Source organism: Natator depressus, chromosome 1, assembly GCF_965152275.1.
Source record: "Natator depressus isolate rNatDep1 chromosome 1, rNatDep2.hap1, whole genome shotgun sequence".
Taxonomy (NCBI): Eukaryota; Metazoa; Chordata; order Testudines; family Cheloniidae; genus Natator; species Natator depressus.
In genome coordinates this window covers 108,843,543-108,863,827 of record NC_134234.1, presented here as the reverse complement: position 1 = coordinate 108,863,827, position 20,285 = coordinate 108,843,543, and the positions used below count along the sequence as shown (strand labels likewise).

Here is a 20,285-nt window from a genome sequence, read left to right as displayed (position 1 = left end):
GGTCGGGTGACAGCCTGAAACACTGCTGGGGTGTCACCATGGCAGGAGCAGGAGAGTCTTGGGTCTGGCAGGAGCCTTGTAGCCCCCCCCCCCCCCAAAAAAAAAACAAAAACCTGTCATCAGCACCGAGGGGACGGAGGCGGGGAGATCTGCATATTTTTGTGCTAATCCTAGCCGCTCCCTGCGATGGTAACGGGCTCTACGTGTGGGTCTGGGGTCAGTATCTGGCTGAGAGGACCGGCGGTCACTTTGTGCCCCGGAACCTCTCCGCCGGGGCTGTGTGAGGAGAGCGGGTGGTGTTCGGCGCCGCGCGCTCCGGCTCGCCCAGCGCACAAGGGCATTGTGGGCGCTTGCTGCTTTCCGCGGGTTCTGTTAAAATGGCGCCCTAGGTAACGGGAGGCGGCGGCCGTTAGGCTGTGAGGCGCAGGGCGCGCGCGCGCGCGGGGCTGTTGCAGAGGGAGGTTCCCCGCCCCCTCCCCACGCCCCGGGGTGAGGATGGCGTGTCCGGATCAGAAATCCCCCAACGTTCTGCTACAGAACCTGTGCTGCCGCATCCTGGGCAAGAGCGAAGGTAACAGCCCTTCCCCCCCCGCCCCCGCGCGGGAGCCCGCGGGGCAGCGCGAGCCCAGCGGGGAGCCGTCCCGCGGCTGGAACCCAGGCCCCTTGCGCTGGGGGCGGCGGCTGCTGCTGCTGCTGCTGCTGTCAGCTTGCTCCTCGCTGGAGTAGCGGGGCCGTGCCCGCCCTGAGCGGCAGGCAGGCGTGGGCCGGCTGATGGAGACCCTGCCCCAAGGGAGCGGGGTGGGGCGGCGGCTGAGAGCCTGCTCCGTGCCACGGTCCTGGGGGAGGGGAGGAGAAGGAGACCAGGGAAAATAGATGGAGAGGGTGGGACGTGCTCGCCCTATGTGTTTGGAGGCGCCAGAAGAGGGAGGAGAGAGACCCCGCTTTCCCCAGGGAAGAGAGCGAAACTTCCATTTGCCTGCTGCTGTGGTAGTTGGGGAAAAAGGAAACCCGGGAGTGTCTCAGTCTCCTTCTCTCCCTCCAAGCGGCTGCAACCAAGGCAGGGATTCAGCCTTTAGCAACAGCAGCAAAATACTTAAGACTTGTCTACACTTACAGCACTGGAGCAGTGCCGCTTTAGCGCTTAGTGAAGACTCTCTCCAGTCGGTGTAAGTGCTCCACCTCCCTGAGGGCAAGCCTGCACTACCCCTGAGAGCTCCCGTTGGCCAGCTTCTTACACCACCACCACCGCAAGAAGCGGAAGCTGTGTTGGCGGGGGAGCATCTTCTGCCGACATAAACACTGAACACACCCGCACTAGGTCGATGTAACTTACATCGCTTAGGGAGGATGTCTTTCACACCCCTGAGCGATGTAAGTTACATCGATTTAAGAGGTAGTGTAGACCAACTTGAGAGGCGGTAGTTATGTCAATGGGAGAAGACCTCCTGTTGACGTAGCAGTGTCTACGCTCAGGGTTAGATCAGTATAACTGCATCGCACAGGGGTGTATTTTCCATGTTGCTGAGTGATGTACCTATAGTGACGTGTAGTGTAGACCAGGGCTTAGTTTAATTCTGCTGCTCAGAGCCTGAGGGCAGCTACAAAACGCTGTCAACTGCTGTGTGCCTGGCTTTTGCCCTGGGGGTTGCCTTGAAGGTGTGTCCCACTTACCTCTTCTGTGAGAATGTTCACCCTGCTGTGTGAGCCCCCTCCTTTAGCTCAGCTCTGCCCTGCTGATGGCCTGTGCTGGGCCTGGCAACAGCCAGCTCTGGGCTGGAGCAATGGGCTAGCTGCCTGCTGGCTAGACACTGACCTGAAAGGCTGTGCTCCCTGGGGCTAGGTGCTTCCTGGCAGCATACGCAGCCTTGGCCTGTAGGTGTAAAATTTTGAAGTCCCCTGTCTCTTGCTGATTCTTAGGCTATGTCTACACTACCTCTTTTGTTGGTATAGTTTATGTCGCTCAGGGGTATGGGAAAAAAAAAGACACCGCCAGTGTGGACAGCGTCTTCCGCTGGCGTAGCTACCGCTGCTCGTTGGGGGTTGTTTAATTATGTCGCTGGGAGAGCTCTCTCCCATCAGCATAGAGTGACTACATGAGAGATCTTACCGTGGTGCAACTGCATCGATAGGGCTGTGCTGCTGTAAGCTCTCTAGTGTAGACGTGGCCTTAAAAGAAAAAGCTGCTTTCTGGAGAGAGATGCTCCCCCCTGGAAGATGGGGCATGGGGTGGCTCATTACTCTCTTCTTCCATGGGGAGGGACATACCTCTTTTCTCCCTCTTTTGGTTCCTAGAAATATATAAGGAGAGTACTTCCAACCCTCTCCATCAATTCCCTGTCCTCATTTTCCTCCCTTCCCCATCACATACGCTCTTCTTTGCTCCTATCCTGTCAAGCAATTCTTCCATCAGCTGAATGAGGTTTTATAAGGGCTTAGACCAGGGGTGGGCAAACTTTTTGGCCCGAGGGCCACATCAGGGTTGCGAAACGGTATGGAGGGCTGGATAGGGAAGGCTGTGCCTCCGCAAACAGCCTGGCTGCCGCCCCCTATCTGCCCCCTCCCACTTCACGTCCCCTGAATGCTCCCCTCAGAACTCCTGACCCATCCAACCCCCCTTCCTCCTTGTTCCCTGAGTACCCCCTCCTGGGATCCCCTGCCCCTAACCACCCCCCCCCGCCCCCGGGACCCCACACCCTATCCAACCCCTCCCCCGTCTCCTGATTCCCCCCCTCCCCGGGACCCCTGTCCCTTATCCAACCCCCCCCCTTACCCTTACCATGCCACTCAGAGCGGCAGGACAGGCTTATTTGAAAGCCTGGGAGGTGGGAGGGTGCAAGCCTCGCTGCCCGTGTGGCGGCGTTGCTGTGGGGGAGGGAAGACGGCCAGGGTGGGGATGGGGGTGAGCCTTCCTGGCTGGGAGCTCAGGGACTGGGCAGGACGGTCCCGTGGGCCGTAGTTTGCCCACCTCTGGCTTAGACCTGTGGTTCTCAACTTACTTATGCGACCCACAGTGTGTTACCTGGGCCGCAGGAGCTGAGTGGCCGGGCAGCGGCAGCCCAGGCCCCGCCCCGGACCCTCCGCCATGTGGGGCTGGCCGGCAGCCCCGACCGGACCCCAACCCTGCTGCGCTGGATGGTGGGGCAGCTCGGACCCTACTGTGCTGGGCAGCTGGGAACTCGGACCCAGCCATGTGGGCTGGCCTTCAGCGCACAGCTGAGCTGGGCCACAGCTGTGTGCTAGTTGGGCCACATCCGACCCGCAGGCTGTGGGTTGAGAACCTCTCACTTACACAGATTTGTGTGGCTGCCCCCAGGCTTTAATCAGTAGTACTAAGTTGCTGCTAGAGGCTGAATCCCTGCCTTGTCTGCAGCTGCTTAGGGCATGTCTACACCTAAAACCCTGCAGTGGTGCAGCTGTGCTGGTATAGTGCTTCACTGAAGATGCTACTGTGCTGATGGGAGAGCTTTTCCTGTCGCCGTAGTTAGCCACCACCTCTCGCACAGGTGGATTATGTCGGTGGGAGAAGCCCTTCTGTTGATATAGTGCTTTCTACACCAGGAGGGTTAGGTTGGTATAACTGTGACACTCAGGGTGTGGATTTTTCACACCCCTGAGCAATGTAGTTATACCAGTGTAAGTTTGTAGTGTAGTCAGAGGGAGATGAGAAGGAGACACTCATGCATTGTCCCTTTTTCCAACTGCCATAATAGTTTCACCTTGCCAGAGAAAACAATTTATTTGCTAACTGGGCAAATGTACTATTTAAAGTCTCGATAGTATTGTCTTGTAATACCTACAACTTCTCAAGTCATATCCATTTCAACAAATGCACTGTACTACTAGCATTTCAATAGTTTCATATGTTGTTGGAGGTTTCACTCTTTGTAGATTTGCTATAAGTACTGTATGACCCTTAATACCTGAATATAACAACAATGTGGGTATTAACCTGTTTTTTGGACAGAATTCTTTACAAGTAATGCTCTAACTAAAAGATGATCTGCAAAGTACTTACTATCATCTTCATGATACATAAATAAGGCCTGAACAGTAGTGTGTGTGGAAAGAGGGGCTGTACATTTGTTTTTCTTAAAGTACCGGGAGTGTCCTGTCTAACTTTCCCTGGTTTTGTTGAAGGCCTTTTGAGGGGTGTCTGGGAAATGTTCCTGAGTTTACATATCTTAATTGAAGGGTTGAATGTATGGAATCCTTAACAGAGACATCCAAAAAACCCATGTAATCAAAACAGTTTTACTGATATTCCTTCTCTCTCAATTGAACATGTACAAGTTTCTTGTAATGTCATAATTTCCCCAGTTCTGTGGTTGCCACAGAGTTCTTCCAGGGTAGATAAGACAAGAACTTCTAATGTATGTATTGAAAAATAAACCCTAGAAGAAATACAGCTTAGAAAAAAATATGGACTCAACATTAACTAGCGTTGTCAACTCAGGTGTCACACTAGCATTTTCTCTGGTGATGTCCTCTGCTGCCACTAGGCTACTGAGCTGGATGGAAATATTTTACTAAAAATATCAAATGTCTTTTTTCCTTTTTTAAAAAGATGACATTCCAGAACTTGGGACTGAAAAGTCAATATGTACAAGCATGTTAGCATAGTTCAGAGCGGTTTATACTAGTTGGTCAGTGTTGAGGATTTGTAATATACTGAATCATATTATTGTTAATCTATGGTTATATTAGCTTGTTTGGGGATCTCGTTAAATCTTGTTAAGTAAATTTGTCAGTACTTAAATGACAGTTGCTGCCAACAAGTGGTATTGTTCAATCAGTATATGAGCCCACCCTGCACTCCCTTCTGCACCCCAACCCCCTGCCCCAGCCCTACATTCATGGCCCTGCCTACGATTTCCCCCCCCCCAGATGTGGCCCTCGGGCCAAAAAGTTTTCCCACCCCTGTCCTAGATGTATCTATGCACCAGTTATAACTACAGACATACATCCTCCTAGATAGCGTTAGGGTCTGATGGGTGTCTCATGGATTGATCATCAATAAAAGGATGGTTTCTGCTGGAGTTCTCCCACAGGAAATTCTATTTTCTGGCTCTGGGCAACCCCTTTTTATAATGTGATTCTGCCTATCCCTACATTCTGTGCATGTACAGGAAAGTGTCAGCTGTCTTTTTTCTTATTGGTCTGGTGTCCCCTAGAACTTAAGGGACCCCCAATTTCTATAGGTCATGTAGGTTCTCTTTATTCTCATTAGCACTGATGCACAACCTGTATCCTCAAAAAGAACAGGAGTACTTGTGGCACCTTAGAGACGAACAAATTTATTTGAGCATAAGCTTTCGTGAGCTACAGCTCTCTTCATTGGATGCATGCAGTGGAAAATACAGTGGGGAGATTTTATATACACAGAGAACATGAAACAATGGGTGTTACCACGCACCAGTTATAACTACAGAAAGCTCACTGAAGATTATGCTCAAATACATTTGTTAGTCTCTTAGGTGCCACATGTACCCCTTTTCTTTTTGCGAATACAGACTAACACGGCTGCTACTCTGAAACCTGTATCCTGTGGTTAAGAAACACGTTGAAGGCAGAAGTGCCTCTACAGCATTTTGTGATTTTTAAAATTAATCTTCTGGCTACTTTTTCCTCAGTATTACCACTTGGTATCTCTTTTCCCATAATCTTAGGCCATCAGGTTATTCTTCTGTCCCTTACTTATCTCAGCATTTCTTATCTCCAATGCCTAAAATAGCTAAGCTAAAAATCTTGCAGGCCTCAGCCTACAGGTCTTGTGTTTCAGCCTTTCTTACTTAGATATCTAGTACATGATTATTCCTTCTAAATACTGATCAATCTTATACTTCTATAATTCTACAATTTAACTATATTTAACATACAGTGATTATATATAATGTGATATGGTAATGATAACATCACACAATAAATGAATAATAAACTAAAATAATTGAATAATGAAGTGAGCTGGAGTTCACGAAAGCTTATGTTCAAATAAATTTGTTCATCTCTAAGGTGCCCCAAGTACTCCTTTTTTTTAAAAAAAAATAATTGGCTACACCTTTCAGAATTAGGGGACTTAATTCCAGTGTCGTGGACAAAAAACAGTTTAAGTAGCTATAAATTCCCTGTCTAAAATTCCCATTGAAATTTCAGTTGGAAAAGAGATTGCTCTAACTACACGAGCTGTACAGAATTGTCACTTTTGGGTCCTTGATCTTTAGCACAAGACGACAACTATTTCCTTAGTTAAGGTTTTTTTGATGGTTGCAGGCAGTGATTATCTGTGCTGTGTAAGACAGTCCCTTGTTGGCTATTTATGCCATCCCTTATTGAGATCAATACTGTTCTCTACATGTCACTCAGTTCCTTCCTTGGTAACTAGGGAAAGAGCATTACTTATTAAATTTACTCCTCCATTCCCTGCAGTTCAGTCCAGTTTCCCATTTTTTTTTGGTAAGGCAGTAGCTATGAGTGCTCCTTTATATTCAGGGGTGCTTTGGCAAGCCTTTTTGGAATTGAAGACTTTCTTTTCATGAGACTCCAGTGCCTGTCCTAGTATTTTTGGGGCTGGTTCAGTGTGTCTATGTAGATCTAGCTCCAGCATAAAGAAGCTTACTATTTGGTCACTTCCTTTGTATTTTTATAAAAAAATCTCTCTCAGTAATTCATCTGTGTCACGTAAATGCTTCAATTGAAACTTCTAGCTCTATGAGGCATGTAAGATGCTCTGTCTAGTGGGATTTGGACTGTGGGACAGCTTGAAAAATATGAGGAAATGTCAACCAGTATAGTGTCTTGGAGCAACTCCAAAAGTGTATTAACCGAGGCAAAGCTGGCAGACCTTATGGATTTTCCAGCTCTGTCAAGTCCACTTCTCGGAAAACTTGTCTCACCTAAAGACTCAACTCTTGGTATCCTGTTCTTTAAATAACTAACATGCTTGAAGTCTTTAAGATGATGTTTCCCTCTGTTTCTAAGGCCATTTTCACTGATGTGATTGTTTAGATTTTTGAGATCTCATTAATGACTCTTAGAATTCTGCTCTAATAACTTTTGTCCCAGAGATACACAGGGAGAGTTAGTCTTCCTGTTCAGATTAGATATTTATAGAATTCATGCCTGCTTATGATCTCTAGCTGTATACTGGGCAGCTAGCTCCTTTAATCTGTGGTGTGCCCTTGAGGTTAGAGGGAAGGAAAAGTCTGTAGCTGATGATCAGTATAATACATTATGTTGCATACAGTAATGTACTCTGATACATTTTATAGCATCTTATATCCAGGGCTTTCAGAGAACTTACAGATATTGAGTGAAAATGTGCAACTCAGCTGTGAGATAAAACTGATCTCCATATGTCAAGGGAAGAAAACATATGAGTGGTTGGTTAAGCTGGCAAGAAATTAACTCTGGGGAAAAGGTCCTCCAGGAAAGTTTATTCTAGTTGCTGATGAACTCAGAGGAGCCTTCTTCAAATAGGCTTGTTTACTACATTGCAAGATGAATCGCTGATTTAAAGAATCATATACAATATGGGAAGCATAACCATTTTTAGTTCCAATTTTAAGAAAAGCTTTCAGTCAAGAAAATGTTTAGGCATTGGGGAGATTGAAAAAACTTTTTAAAAATAAAATCTTGATACATAAAACATGAATGATGGTGGGACTGGAAATCCATGCTTTATTCACTGGAGAAACATAAATTAACTGTCACTTTCTCTTTGTAAATAGAAGATACCTAATGAGACGCTTTAGCTTTTTGCTTTATACAATCTCTCTATATGGAAAAAACAAACACTCAGAGGTTCGTCAAAGTAGGTGTTGGTCTTTAGAGATTATACCATGCTAAATCATAGAATCATAGAATATCAGGGTTGGAAGGGACCCCAGAAGGTCATCTAGTCCAACCCCCTGCTCAAAGCAGGACCAATTCCCAGTTAAATCATCCCAGCCAGGGCTTTGTCAAGCCTGACCTTAAAAACCTCTAAGGAAGGAGATTCTACCACCTCCCTAGGTAACGCATTCCAGTGTTTCACCACCCTCTTAGTGAAAAAGTTTTTCCTAATATCCAATCTAAACCTCCCCCATTGCAACTTGAGACCATTACTCCTTGTTCTGTCATCTGCTACCATTGAGAACAGTCTAGAGCCATCCTCTTTGGAACCCCCTTTCAGGTAGTTGAAAGCAGCTATCAAATCCCCCCTCATTCTTCTCTTCTGCAGACTAAACAATCCCAGCTCCCTCAGCCTCTCCTCATAAGTCATGTGCTCTAGACCCCTAATCATTTTTGTTGCCCTTCGCTGGACTCTCTCCAATTTATCCACATCCTTCTTGTAGTGTGGGGCCCAAAACTGGACACAGTACTCCAGATGAGGCCTCACCAGTGTCGAATAGAGGGGAACGCTCACGTCCCTCGATCTGCTGGCTATGCCCCTACTTATACATCCCAAAATGCCATTGGCCTTCTTGGCAACAAGGGCACACTGTTGACTCATATCCAGCTTCTCGTCCACTGTCACCCCTAGGTCCTTTTCTGCAGAACTGCTGCCTAGCCATTCGGTCCCTAGTCTGTAGCGGTGCATTGGATTCTTCCATCCTAAGTGCAGGACCCTGCACTTATCCTTATTGAACCTCATCAGATTTCTTTTGGCCCAATCCTCCAATTTGTCTAGGTCCTTCTGTATCCTATCCCTCCCCTCCAGCGTATCTACCACTCCTCCCAGTTTAGTATCATCTGCAAATTTGCTGAGAGTGCAATCCACACCATCCTCCAGATCATTTATGAAGATATTGAACAAAACCGGCCCCAGGACCGACCCCTGGGGCACTCCACTTGACACCGGCTGCCAACTAGACATGGAGCCATTGATCACTACCCGTTGAGCCCAACAATCTAGCCAGCTTTCTACCCACCTTATAGTGCATTCATCTAGCCCATACTTCCTTAACTTGCTGACAAGAATACTGTGGGAGACCGTGTCAAAAGCTTTGCTAAAGTCAAGAAACAATACATCCACTGCTTTCCCTTCATCCACAGAACCAGTAATCTCATCATAAAAGGCGATTAGATTAGTCAGGCATGACCTTCCCTTGGTGAATCCATGCTGACTGTTCCTGATCACTTTCCTCTCATGTAAGTGCTTCAGGATTGATTCTTTGAGGACCTGCTCCATGATTTTTCGAGGGACTGAGGTGAGGCTGACTGGCCTGTAGTTCCCAGGATCCTCCTTCTTCCCTTTTTTAAAGATTGGCACTACATTAGCCTTTTTCCAGTCATCCGGGACTTCCCCCGTTCGCCACGAGTTTTCAAAGATAATGGCCAAGGGCTCTGCAATCACAGCCGCCAATTCCTTCAGCACTCTCGGATGCAACTCGTCCGGCCCCATGGACTTGTGCACGTCCAGCTTTTCTAAATAGTCCCTAACCACCTCTATCTCCACAGAGGGCTGGCCATCTCTTCCCCATTCTGTGATGCCCAGCGCAGCAGTCCGGGAGCTGACCTTGTTAGTGAAAACAGAGGCAAAAAAAGCATTGAGTACATTAGCTTTTTCCACATCCTCTGTCACTAGGTTGCGTCCCTCATTCAGTAAGGGGCCCACACTTTCCTTGGCTTTCTTCTTGTTGCCAACATACCTGAAGAAACCCTTCTTGTTACTCTTGACATCTCTTGCTATCTGCAGCTCCAGGTGCGATTTGGCCCTCCTTATATCTTTCCTACATGCCCGAGCAATATTTTTATACTCTTCCCTGGTCATATGTCCAACCTTCCACTTCTTGTAAGCTTCTTTTTTATGTTTAAGATCCGCTAGGATTTCACCATTAAGCCAAGCTGGTCGCTTGCCATGTTTACTATTCTTTCGACTCATCGGGATGGTTTGTCCCTGTAACCTCAAAGAGCTGGTCTGCACACAGATTTTTGAATTGGTATAACCTGTTTTGGATGGGGGTGGTTTTTGTTTTAACTGATCTAGTTATACCAGTATAATTTGTAGTTTGGATGCAGTTATAGACGTATAAAATGTGCCTGATACTGGTACAGCTTATTCCCTGTACTTTATCCATACTGATATAAGGCAGCTTTATACAGTTATAACTGTCCACACGAGAGAGGTGTACTGCTTTAATTATATTGATTAGATGTAGTACAACTCCTGTGTGTAGACAACCCTGAAGACAATTTTTCTTTATGTTCTACAACTTCCATTTTTGTTCATGGTGTTTTTTTGCAGTCTGATATGTTTGGTAAAGTACCTCATCTGAAAGTGCTTTAAAAACATTTAATCATTTTCTACCAAAACCAACATGACATGGCTAAGAGATAGAGACATCACCTTGGCCATCACAGGAATGGAACCATTCAGTACCAAATGAATACTGTATCCAGTAGAAACTGCAGGAGAAGTTTGGAGGTTGTACTACAGACATGAAACTTCTCTGCATGCAACAAAAAATGTAATGCAGTATTACATTAAACATGTTTTCTTGGTAGGATTTACCAAGAAGATGATATTGTTAATCTCTGAAAACTGTTTGGAGTTGGAGGGGTGGTGACAAAAGTCATACAACCAGTAAAACAAAGCCAATAAAGGAATTAAAACCATACATTACAAGTAGACAACTTTTCGGTAAACATCAGTTCTAAGAATAGAGCAAATTAAAATAATCAAACAACTTTTATTTTTAGTAATTCACTGTTTTAGAACAGAAAAATACCCAGAAAGTAGGAAACAGAAGTCTCCCAGTATTCCTGTCTCCAGGACTGCTTTTTCCCCCTGTCAGGGTTCCCTCCCCACTCTGAACTCTAGGTTAAACGCTGCCACCACCAAAGTGTTACATAAAGAACAGGGTAAGTGCCCACTTGGAAACGTCTCACCCCCAAAAATATCCCCCCAGGCACTACACCCCCTTTCCTGGGGGAGGCTTGATAAAAATCCTCACCAATTTGCATAGGTGAACACAGACCCAAACCCTTGGGTCTTAAAAACAATGAAAAAGGAATCAGGTTCTTAAAAGAAGCTTCTTAATTAAAGAAAAAGTAAAAGAATCACCTCTGTAAAATCAGGACGGTAAATACCTTACAGGGTAATCGGATTCAAAACATAGAATATCCCTCTAGGCTAAACCTTAAGTTACAAAAAGACACAAAAACAGGAATATACGTTCCATTCAGCACAACTTATTTTATCAGCCATTTAAACAAACCAGAATCTAACTAGATTGCTTACTAACTCTTTACAGGAGTTCTGACCTGCATTCCTGCTCTGGTCCCGGCAAAAGCATCACACAGACAGAGAGAACCTTTGTTTCTCCCCCCCTCCAGCTTTGAAAGTATCTTGTCTCCTCATTGGTCATTTTGGTCAAGTGCCAGCGAGGTTATCTTAGCTTCTTAACCCTTTACAGGTGAAAGGGTTTTTTCTCTGGCCAGGAGGGATTTAAAGGTGTTTACCCTTCCCTTTATATTTATGACTCCCCCCAAATCACAGATAGGGTGAAACGCTGGCTGTGATTTCTTCCTGGAGCTCTAGGAGAAAACAGAGTTAATAAGACACACACCTCTAAATATACTACCAAGTATATAAAGACTAACAATATTTTCCACATCTCAAGGACGATTTTAACCAGTTGATTCTGGGAAACTTTCACAGGAGAGCGCATCAGCCACTTTGTTAGAAGCTCCTGAGATGTGTTGGATGTCGAAATCAAAATCTTGGAGAGCGAAACTCCACTGATAAGTTTTTTGTTGTTTCCCGTGGCGGTATGAAGCCACTGTAGTGCAGCATGGTTGGTTTGCAAGTGGAAACGCCGTCCCCAAACATATGGGCGTAGCTTTTCCAGAGCGTAGACGATGGCGTAACATTCTTTTTCACTGATTGACCAGTTGCTTTCCCTCTCAGACAGCTTCTTGCTGAGAAACACTACAGGATGGAATTCTTGATCCGGTCCTTCCTGCATTAAAACTGCTCCCACACCACATTCGGACGCATCTGTGGTTACTAGGAACGGTTTGTCAAAGTCTGGGGCCCTTAGTACAGGGTCAGACGTGAGTGTCTCTTTAAGCTGGTTAAAGGCCTTCTGACACTCTTCAGTCCACTGAATGGCATTTGGCTGTTTCTTTTTGGTTAGGTCTGTCAGTGGGGTGGTGATTTGGCTGTATTGCGGTACAAATCGCCTATAATATCTGGCCAAGCCTAAGAAGGATTGGACCTGTTTCTTTGACTTTGGGACAGGCCACTTTTGGATAGCATCCACATTGGTCTGTAGGGGGTTGATAGTTCCTTGACTCACCTGGTGTCCAAGGTAAGTCACTCTGTTTAGGCCTATTTGACACTTCTTAGCCTTAACAGTTAGTCCTGCCTCCCTTATGCTCTCGAAGACTTTTTGTAGATGTTCCAGGTGTTCTGCCCAGGAATCCGAAAATATGGCCACATCGTCAAGGTAGGCGACTTCTCCCAATCCATGTATAAGTCTTTGGATGGTGGCGGGTGCATTCCGCAGCCCGAAAGGGAGTACATTAAATTCATACAGCCCGACATTTGTGGTGAAGGCTGACCTTTCCTTGGTGGATTCATCTAGCAGTACCTGCCAGTACAACCTTGGTTAAGTCCAAGGTAGATATGAACTGGGCCCGTCCCAGTTTCTCCAATAGTTCATCTGTGCATGGCATTGGATAGTTGTCTGGGCGAGTTACATTTTTGCGTGGACTACCATAAGCTAAATGCTGTATCTCCCCATCTGGTTTGGGGACTAGAACCACTGGAGATACCTGTGCACCTGTGATGGGATTACCCCCATCTGTAGCATATCCTGGATCTCCCGTTCTATAGCAGTTTTAGGTTGAGGAGACACCCGGTAAGGTTGGACTTTAATTGGGTGAGCATTACCTGTGTCAATGGAGTGGTATGCCCGTTCAGTCAGTCCTGGGGTGGCTGAGAATGTCGGCACGTAGCTAGTGCGCAGCTCCTTGATCTGCTGTCGCTGCATATGCCCAAGGGTCATGGAGAGGTTCACCTCTTCCACGCCACCAGTGCTTTTCCCTTCATAGTAGACACCTTCAGGCCACTCAGCGTCATCTCCTCCTTGGGCTGTAAACTGACAAACCTTTAATTCTCTGGAATAAAAGGGCTTTAGAGGTTCGGAGGGTGTTTTGTAGGTTGGGTACAAAGTCCAGAATGTTAGTTCCTGGAGAAGGTGTAAACCCCTCCCATTGCTGCTTCACCAACTGTAACGGCCCCTTAACTTCATGGCCATATGCAAGTTCTAATGGTGAAAACCCTAAACTGGGATGTGGTACAACTCTGTAGGCAAAGAGCAACTGCTGCAACACTAGGTCCCAATCATTGGAGTGCTCATTTACGAATTTATGTATCATGGCCCCTAAAGTTCCATTAAATTTCTCCACCAGGCTGTTTGTTTGATGATGGTAAGGGGTGGCAACCAAGTGATTCACCCCATGAGCTTCCCAAAGGCTTTCCATAGTTCCTGCCAGGAAATTAGTTCCTGCATCTGTGAGGATGTCGGAGGGCCAACCTACCCTGGCAAAAATGTCTGTTAGTGCCTGGCACGCACTTTTAGCCCTGGTGTTGCTTAGAGCTACTGCTTCTGGCTATCGGGTGGCAGAATCCATGAAAGTCAGTATGTACTGCTTTCCTCTGGGTGTCTTTTGGAAAAGGACCCAGAATATCCACAGCTACTCGCTGAAATGGAACTTCAATGATGGGGAGCGGCTGGAGAGGGGCTTTGACCTGGTCTTGGGGTTTTCCAACTCTTTGGCATACCTTACAAGACCGGACATGGGTAGAAACATCCTTGCCCATTCTCTCCCAGTGGAATGACCTCCCCAACCGGTCTTTGGTCCTGTTCACCCCAGCATGGCCACTAGGATGATTGTGGGCTAAGCTCAAGAGCTTGACCCGGTACTTAGTTGGAACTACCAACTGTCCCTGAGGATTCCAGTCTTCCTGGTGTCCACCAGAAAGAGTTTCCTTGTATAAAAGTCCTCTTTCTACAACAAACCTGGATCGATTAGAAGAGCTGAGAGGCGGTGGGTTGCTCCGGGTTGCCGTCCAAGCTCTCTGGAGGCTTTCATCTGCTTCCTGTTCGGTCTGGAACTGTTCGCTTGATACTGGAGACATCAGTTACTCATTGGATTGTGGACGTAGGCTGGGTCCCTCTGGAAGCGATATAGGGGATGGGGCTGTTTCCGTTGACTGTGAACCGCTCTCTGCTGGTGTACTATGTTGGGGTTCAGGCTCCGACTGAGCCTCTTGTGTTGGGTTATCGGCTGCTGCCGGTTCAGGTTCAGTGGGGCCCTTTGGTGTTGGGGTTGCAAATACTGGATTCAGTACTGGCAATGGGTCTGGTGCTGGTTGTTCCGCCAGTTCCAGTTCTGGGACTGGCTCTGTCTGGGTCTCTGGGACTGGATCCCCTACTCCTGATGCAGACGTTGGCATGGGGTCCGGATCCATCACCTCTGACCGGGTCCTGGTAGAAGTTTCCAGAACAGAGCTAGGTGGGACGGCTTGCTTAGCCTGGCTGCGGGTGACCATTCCCGCCCTCTTGGCTAGCTTCATATGATTGGCCAAGTCTTCCCCCAACAGCATGGGAATGGGATAATCATCATAGACTGCAAAAGTCCACGTTCCTGACCAGCCCTTGTATGGACAGGCAACTTGGCTGTAGGCAAATTGAAAGAGTTGGACTTGAAGGGTTGAATTGTCACTTGGATCTCTGGGTCGATTAAATAGGGGTCCACTAAGGAAGCATGGATAGCCGACACTTGTGCTCCGGTGTCCCTCCTCGCGGTGACCTTCTTCCCGCCCAAACTCACAGTTTCCCTCCGCTCTGAAGGTATCGGGAGGTATCTGGGCCTGAGGACCTCTGGTGTGATTCCGGTGCAATGAACTGTAATCTGTTGGGGTTCTTGGGGCAGTTGGCCTTCACATGCCCCGGCTCGTTAAATTTAAAACATCGTCCAGCTGACGGGTCACTGGGGCGAGGTGGGTTGCTGGAGAACGGTGTGGCAGGACGATAAGGTGTCTGGAGTATTCCTTGGTGTGTAGTTGGGGTCTTGGGCTGCCCCCGGTAGTAGGGTGTGGTCTGAGGGTGTCCCTTCTGGTATCCGCTCCAACTGCAACCAGGGTTGTTTCTCTCTCCTCCCTCCACCCATTTTGTTCCGGCTTGCCCCGCCTCTCTGGCGATCTGGAACTGCTCGTATCGATCAGCATAAGAAGCAAGACTTTCAAGAGACTATAGCTATCGGAAGAGAAAGGTGTGAGAGTTGTCTGATATTACTAACTTTGGGAAGTGCACTGAAGCAGATCAGTTGCTTATTAATAAAAGGAATGTTCCGGAAGGCTGTCCTCCAGTTTATCAGGCTTGTCTGGAAATAAAAATTATCTAGCCAGTATAATTAAATTCTTGTATTTGTCTCCGATTTTCCTCCTTTTTAAATTACACCATTTCTTACTATTTTTCCTTGTTTTTGCCCACTAAGGATTCTCCCTCCTTTCCTCTTTAGTTTTTCTACACTTTTCACATGTGCTTTGTTTAAAGCTCCTTTTAGGCTTTGAAATGAACATGAAAACTGCATCATACAGTTCTGATAGATCACAGTGTGGAGGGGTAGGGGAGGAATAGATGCATGTATAAAGGACATTTTCTGCTAAGCATCAGAAATTTGCATTTGCAGACGGAACATAAGAATCTACTTTAGGCAACTCAAATTAAGATTTTTATAGATCTTGAATTATTGATTTTTGTTTGTTTGTTTTTTGTTTTGTTTCCCCTCCTCTGAATGTAGCAAGCTTTTTACACTGTTTTTAACTTTTATGTATTTGGTAAATATAGTCGCTTATAATTAATAGCATTATTCTGCTATGTTTGTATTCATAATTTTTAGAATTTGGAGTCTTCTGCTTGCTCTGGATAAAGAGCTCACATCAGAACACTGAAAATTAAATCACATCTTCCATAAACAATTTCATCCTTCTCATCTATTAGGCAGATCGAGATGGCAGTGTTGCATAGCAGTTGCACTTGTTTACATGTTTATGCAATGAAATGTGTGTATTGTGTGTACACATCTATTTTTAAGTTCATCTAATGTCTCATGGGGGACATCTGCTTATGTAATAAACTTCCTGTGTGTGTTGCTATTGGACATCTTACTGCAAAATATATCTTTAATTCTTATGACTTCTGTATGCCATCTTACTTGTTCTGTACGTGAAGTCAGGAGTGTGACACCAAAAGCGCTCATACAGAAAGCGAGTCTCTTGCAAATCAAGGACTTTGAAATCTTGGTTGGATAGGTAAACCATTTTGGTTCAAAGCTCTTGTATAACTGCGGGTCCAATATAAATCTTAAGAAAAGTCTCAAATTTTGAAGATTAGTCTTGAATTATTAAAGGAGGGGCCAAAAGTTCATTGATTCAGTCTTAGCAGAGAGCAAGGACTAAATGGATAAGGAGACTGAATTATCATTTTGGAAACAGATGGTCTTTCCAAGTCAGGATAACCCAAAATACCCTTTTTAGGGTTAAGTCTCTCACTGGTGAGGATTTGTTTTTAAATTTTGTTGTTAAATTGAATATGGATAAGATTTCAAAATAACTGTTCAGAAACTTTTGCTTCCATGTCTTTTGTCCCATAATCTGCACAGCAAAGTCATATTGCACCACAGAACTGGAAACATAGGTAGACTATACATTGGCTGATGTAGAGGCAGTTTTCAAGGGCACAGATAGCAAAATGTTTAATTCTGAAATAACAGCAATTTCTTAGACACACAGAAAGCAATACGGTTTTACTTGCTACAAAGGAATGTGTTTGTTATAGTAACACACATACACCATTAACTGTGACCAAAATAAATGTTGTTTTTACTGGTAATCTCAAAATATAAATGCAATAGATTTGAAAAATAGAAATTGCATTGATCAGCTTCAAATGCATGTCCACATACCATAGTGGTTCCATACCATATTATACAGTCTATTAGGACAGTGACTATATGCAGCTCCCTCTCAAATAGGTGCTGTAACAAAAGTTCTACTGCCACTAATGAGGGGGATGTGTAGTGGTGGTATAGCTGTGTCAGTCCCAGGATATTAGAGAGAGAAGGTGGGTGGACCAACTTTTATTGGACCAACTTCTGCTGGTAAGAGAGGCAAGCTTTGAGATATTGACTGACTCTCTCCCGTATATCTCTTAAAAGTATCTCTAGATAACAAAGTAGTACACTTACCATTCATTTACTTTCCATTCACTTACCATTTCAGAGTTAAGGTATTGTAATTAAAACATGCATTTATTTATAATAATAAAAATGTGGTGTGCATGGCCAGTGGAAGATTTTTGATGTACCTGCTCTTAAGTGCTTGAATTTATGAAAATGTGATAATTTACCTAGTACGTTAACACCCTCAAAAGCTTTTGAAACGAATTATTTTTGTTTTAAGATATGGCTGTAGCTCAACTTCTGTGACTTACAAATATATTTGCAAAAGCATAAAGTGAAGACCTTTATGTAACTTTGCACATATACAGAGCCAAACCTGTCGTAACAACTAGTAATATCTGAATACTTACACAAAAGTTCAGATAATATGATGGCAGTGTTCTATAATACAGTTTGTCAGACTTTTCCACCTGGGACCTCAAATCCACCAGCTATTGCATTTCAGGACTTGCTCAAATTCTATAGCCCTCTCATTTGAGCTTGCTGCAAAGATCCTTGGAGAGTGGTTGGGGTTGGATAAGTGGTATTTGAGAGGTAGTGCTAGGGCAGAAGGAGGGGAGAATGTAGTCTTCCTCCCTTAAGCTGAATCCTAGTGCCTGTGGAATTTTGCTGGGTTTTTTCTTTCTATAACTCAGATGGTACCCGCTTCTGGGTTGCTTCTTGTGGGTGGAAAAATTGAGGATTAAGCTGATTCTTCCTTTGTTAGTGTTTGTTTAACCTTGATCAACATCTAGCATTCAGAGATGCTGATCGTTAATTGCTCTGGTTCATTGTCTTCCATTGCCAATTTGAGATGAGCTCAGTCTTTGTTTAGTGGCTTTTCTACGCCTTGCCCTTATCTGCCATTTGATTAGCATGCTGCTATACTTAAGTGCCTCCACTATTAAATTTATTCCTAAAATAAGTGTATGATAAGTTTATTGTGATCATAATGAAATTGATTGCTGACTAGTTGGATTTTGTAGGTTTTAAATTGAACTGGAGGCGTACTTTTAATTTTTTTGGTAGAAAGTTACTGGGGTAAAGTAATTGGTCCTTGTACATAACAGTTTAAGAAACTGAAAAGTACTTTTTCACTCTACCAAAATTAAGTAGGTTTAATTGATTTGTCAAAACTAATGAATAAACATGGTGTGAGAGTTAAAGCAGATCTCTTGCAGTTTTACTAATCAGTATGTTATGTTACTACCATGGAATTCTGTAGTTTGACTTCAGTAAATCTCCAGTTTGATTCAAATCTGCTCTTGGGGAGCCTGGAATTCAGACTTGCAGAATGCTTAGACTGGGGAGGAGAAAGGAGATTATGCCCCCTCATTTTTGTTTGTGTGAATATTGACCCATACGAAAGACATGTTATTGACTGAACTGTTCATGTTTGTAGGTAGTGCTTCATGCGGCAAACATCAGTAAGATGCTAAGAAATATGCTGACAAAAGGAGGTGCCAGCACTTTTAAGTTGTAATTTACTTCCGTGATTGGATTTGTGCTCTTAAAGTGCCTGACTGTTTCTGCATAAGAGCTTACAGGACAAAATATCAGTACAAGGTAGTATTAGGGAAAAGATTTGATCTAGTCACTATCAGATTTGATCTCTCATCTGAAACGTCTACATTTTTTGCATTTTTATTTGACTTAATCACTTAGGAACATGGCAGCTCTTATTTATTTTTTTCTTCATTTTAAAAGTTGGCTTAACTAATTTTTTCCCCTCCCTCTTTCAGCTGATGTCGCCCAGCAGTTTCAATATGCAGTGAGAGTTATTGGAAGCAACTTTGCTCCTACGGTTGAAAGAGATGAATTTCTTGTTGCGGAGAAAATCAAGAAAGAACGTATGTCTGGCTTCCTTTCATCTTCAGTAATTTAGATCTGAATAATTTTAAAATGAATCGTTATGTTTTGTTGAGGGTGAAAATTGTAACAGTATTCTAAGTGTGTTTTAAAATACCACTCCAAATACCAGAAACTAGCTCTATAAGTAATAAGGGTGAAACTTGTTCACCATAAACCTTAAATTTGACTCTTAACATGCAATTTTTAAAGTCAGGAAATGCCAAAGTGAGTTTTACTTACACCCCCCCCCCCCCCCCCAAAACTACAAAATTAGATATACTCTGTTCTATTGCACTTTCTGTGCTTTGGTACAAGAGCACCAAATGTAGTGTGAAAGCAGTAGGGATGCAGTACATCCCTCTGCAAAAAAAAAAAAAGCGTACTTGCTCTCTACAGATTCTTGAGTTCATAGTAAAATGTGTGAGCAAGTTGTGTGAGGGAATATTTTAATTACATGTAAACCTCCCAGTTGGTAGATATTCACAGCTATTAAGCATAAACCTGTTATATTGGATCAGGATTAACATACATCATCGGTTAGAACTCCTCTTAAAGAATATCTAGGTTAGAGTTCATATTGCCTTCTCCAAAGAAGAATTTCAGAATTCTCCAACTCAAATTTTCAAAGCACAAATATTCTTCAATATAGACCTTCAGCACTGAAGGTTTTCTATGTAGTTTGGTCATCGCTACATAATGCAGCATACACACCTGATTATGCAGTAGATTTGACACCAAGAGTTTATAAACTTACTCTTTCCATTTCTCCCCACTTTGTCCCCCTCCCCTGATTTTGTGGGTTGAGTGAGCCCTCATGAAAAGAAATAGTGGGTTATATCCTTCTTATAAACTCTTACTTAAGAATTGTGGTGCAGGAGGTGACTTTAGTTGCGAAAATGTCTTTATTGGTAGCTTTTAATACTGGCATGTAGAGTGTTTGACACATTTTTATTTTTATTATTCTGTAAAGGTTTCTGTAGATTATTGCTTGATTTGGAGTCTGACTATTTTTACTGTAATGTGCTCTTGCTCTTTCAAATGACCACTTTAAAGCTTAAGACAAAACTCCAATTTCCTGGAGAAAGCTTTCCTGTTTAACTAGTTAGATGATTGAGACTAAGGTACGTTCTTCTGATGTATTGAAGTACTATGCCAAACTATTTCCACCTATGCTCTTCACTTTCTGTGTGATGTTGGGCAAATCACTTCACTTCTCTGTGCCT

General features: G+C 44.4%; 1 protein-coding gene across 1 annotated transcript in view; it reads left to right on the top strand.

The window, feature by feature from the left end:
* Positions 1-330: 330 nt before the first annotated feature.
* TUBGCP3 (tubulin gamma complex component 3) overlaps positions 331-20,285 on the top strand; it is a 120,219-nt gene continuing 100,264 nt past the window's right edge. The window contains exons 1-2 of the mRNA XM_074963840.1: positions 331-571; positions 18,954-19,061. Of these exons, the coding sequence (XP_074819941.1) occupies positions 496-571; positions 18,954-19,061 (184 nt within the window). The 5' untranslated portion in view covers positions 331-495. The remainder of the gene's footprint in view (positions 572-18,953; positions 19,062-20,285) is intronic.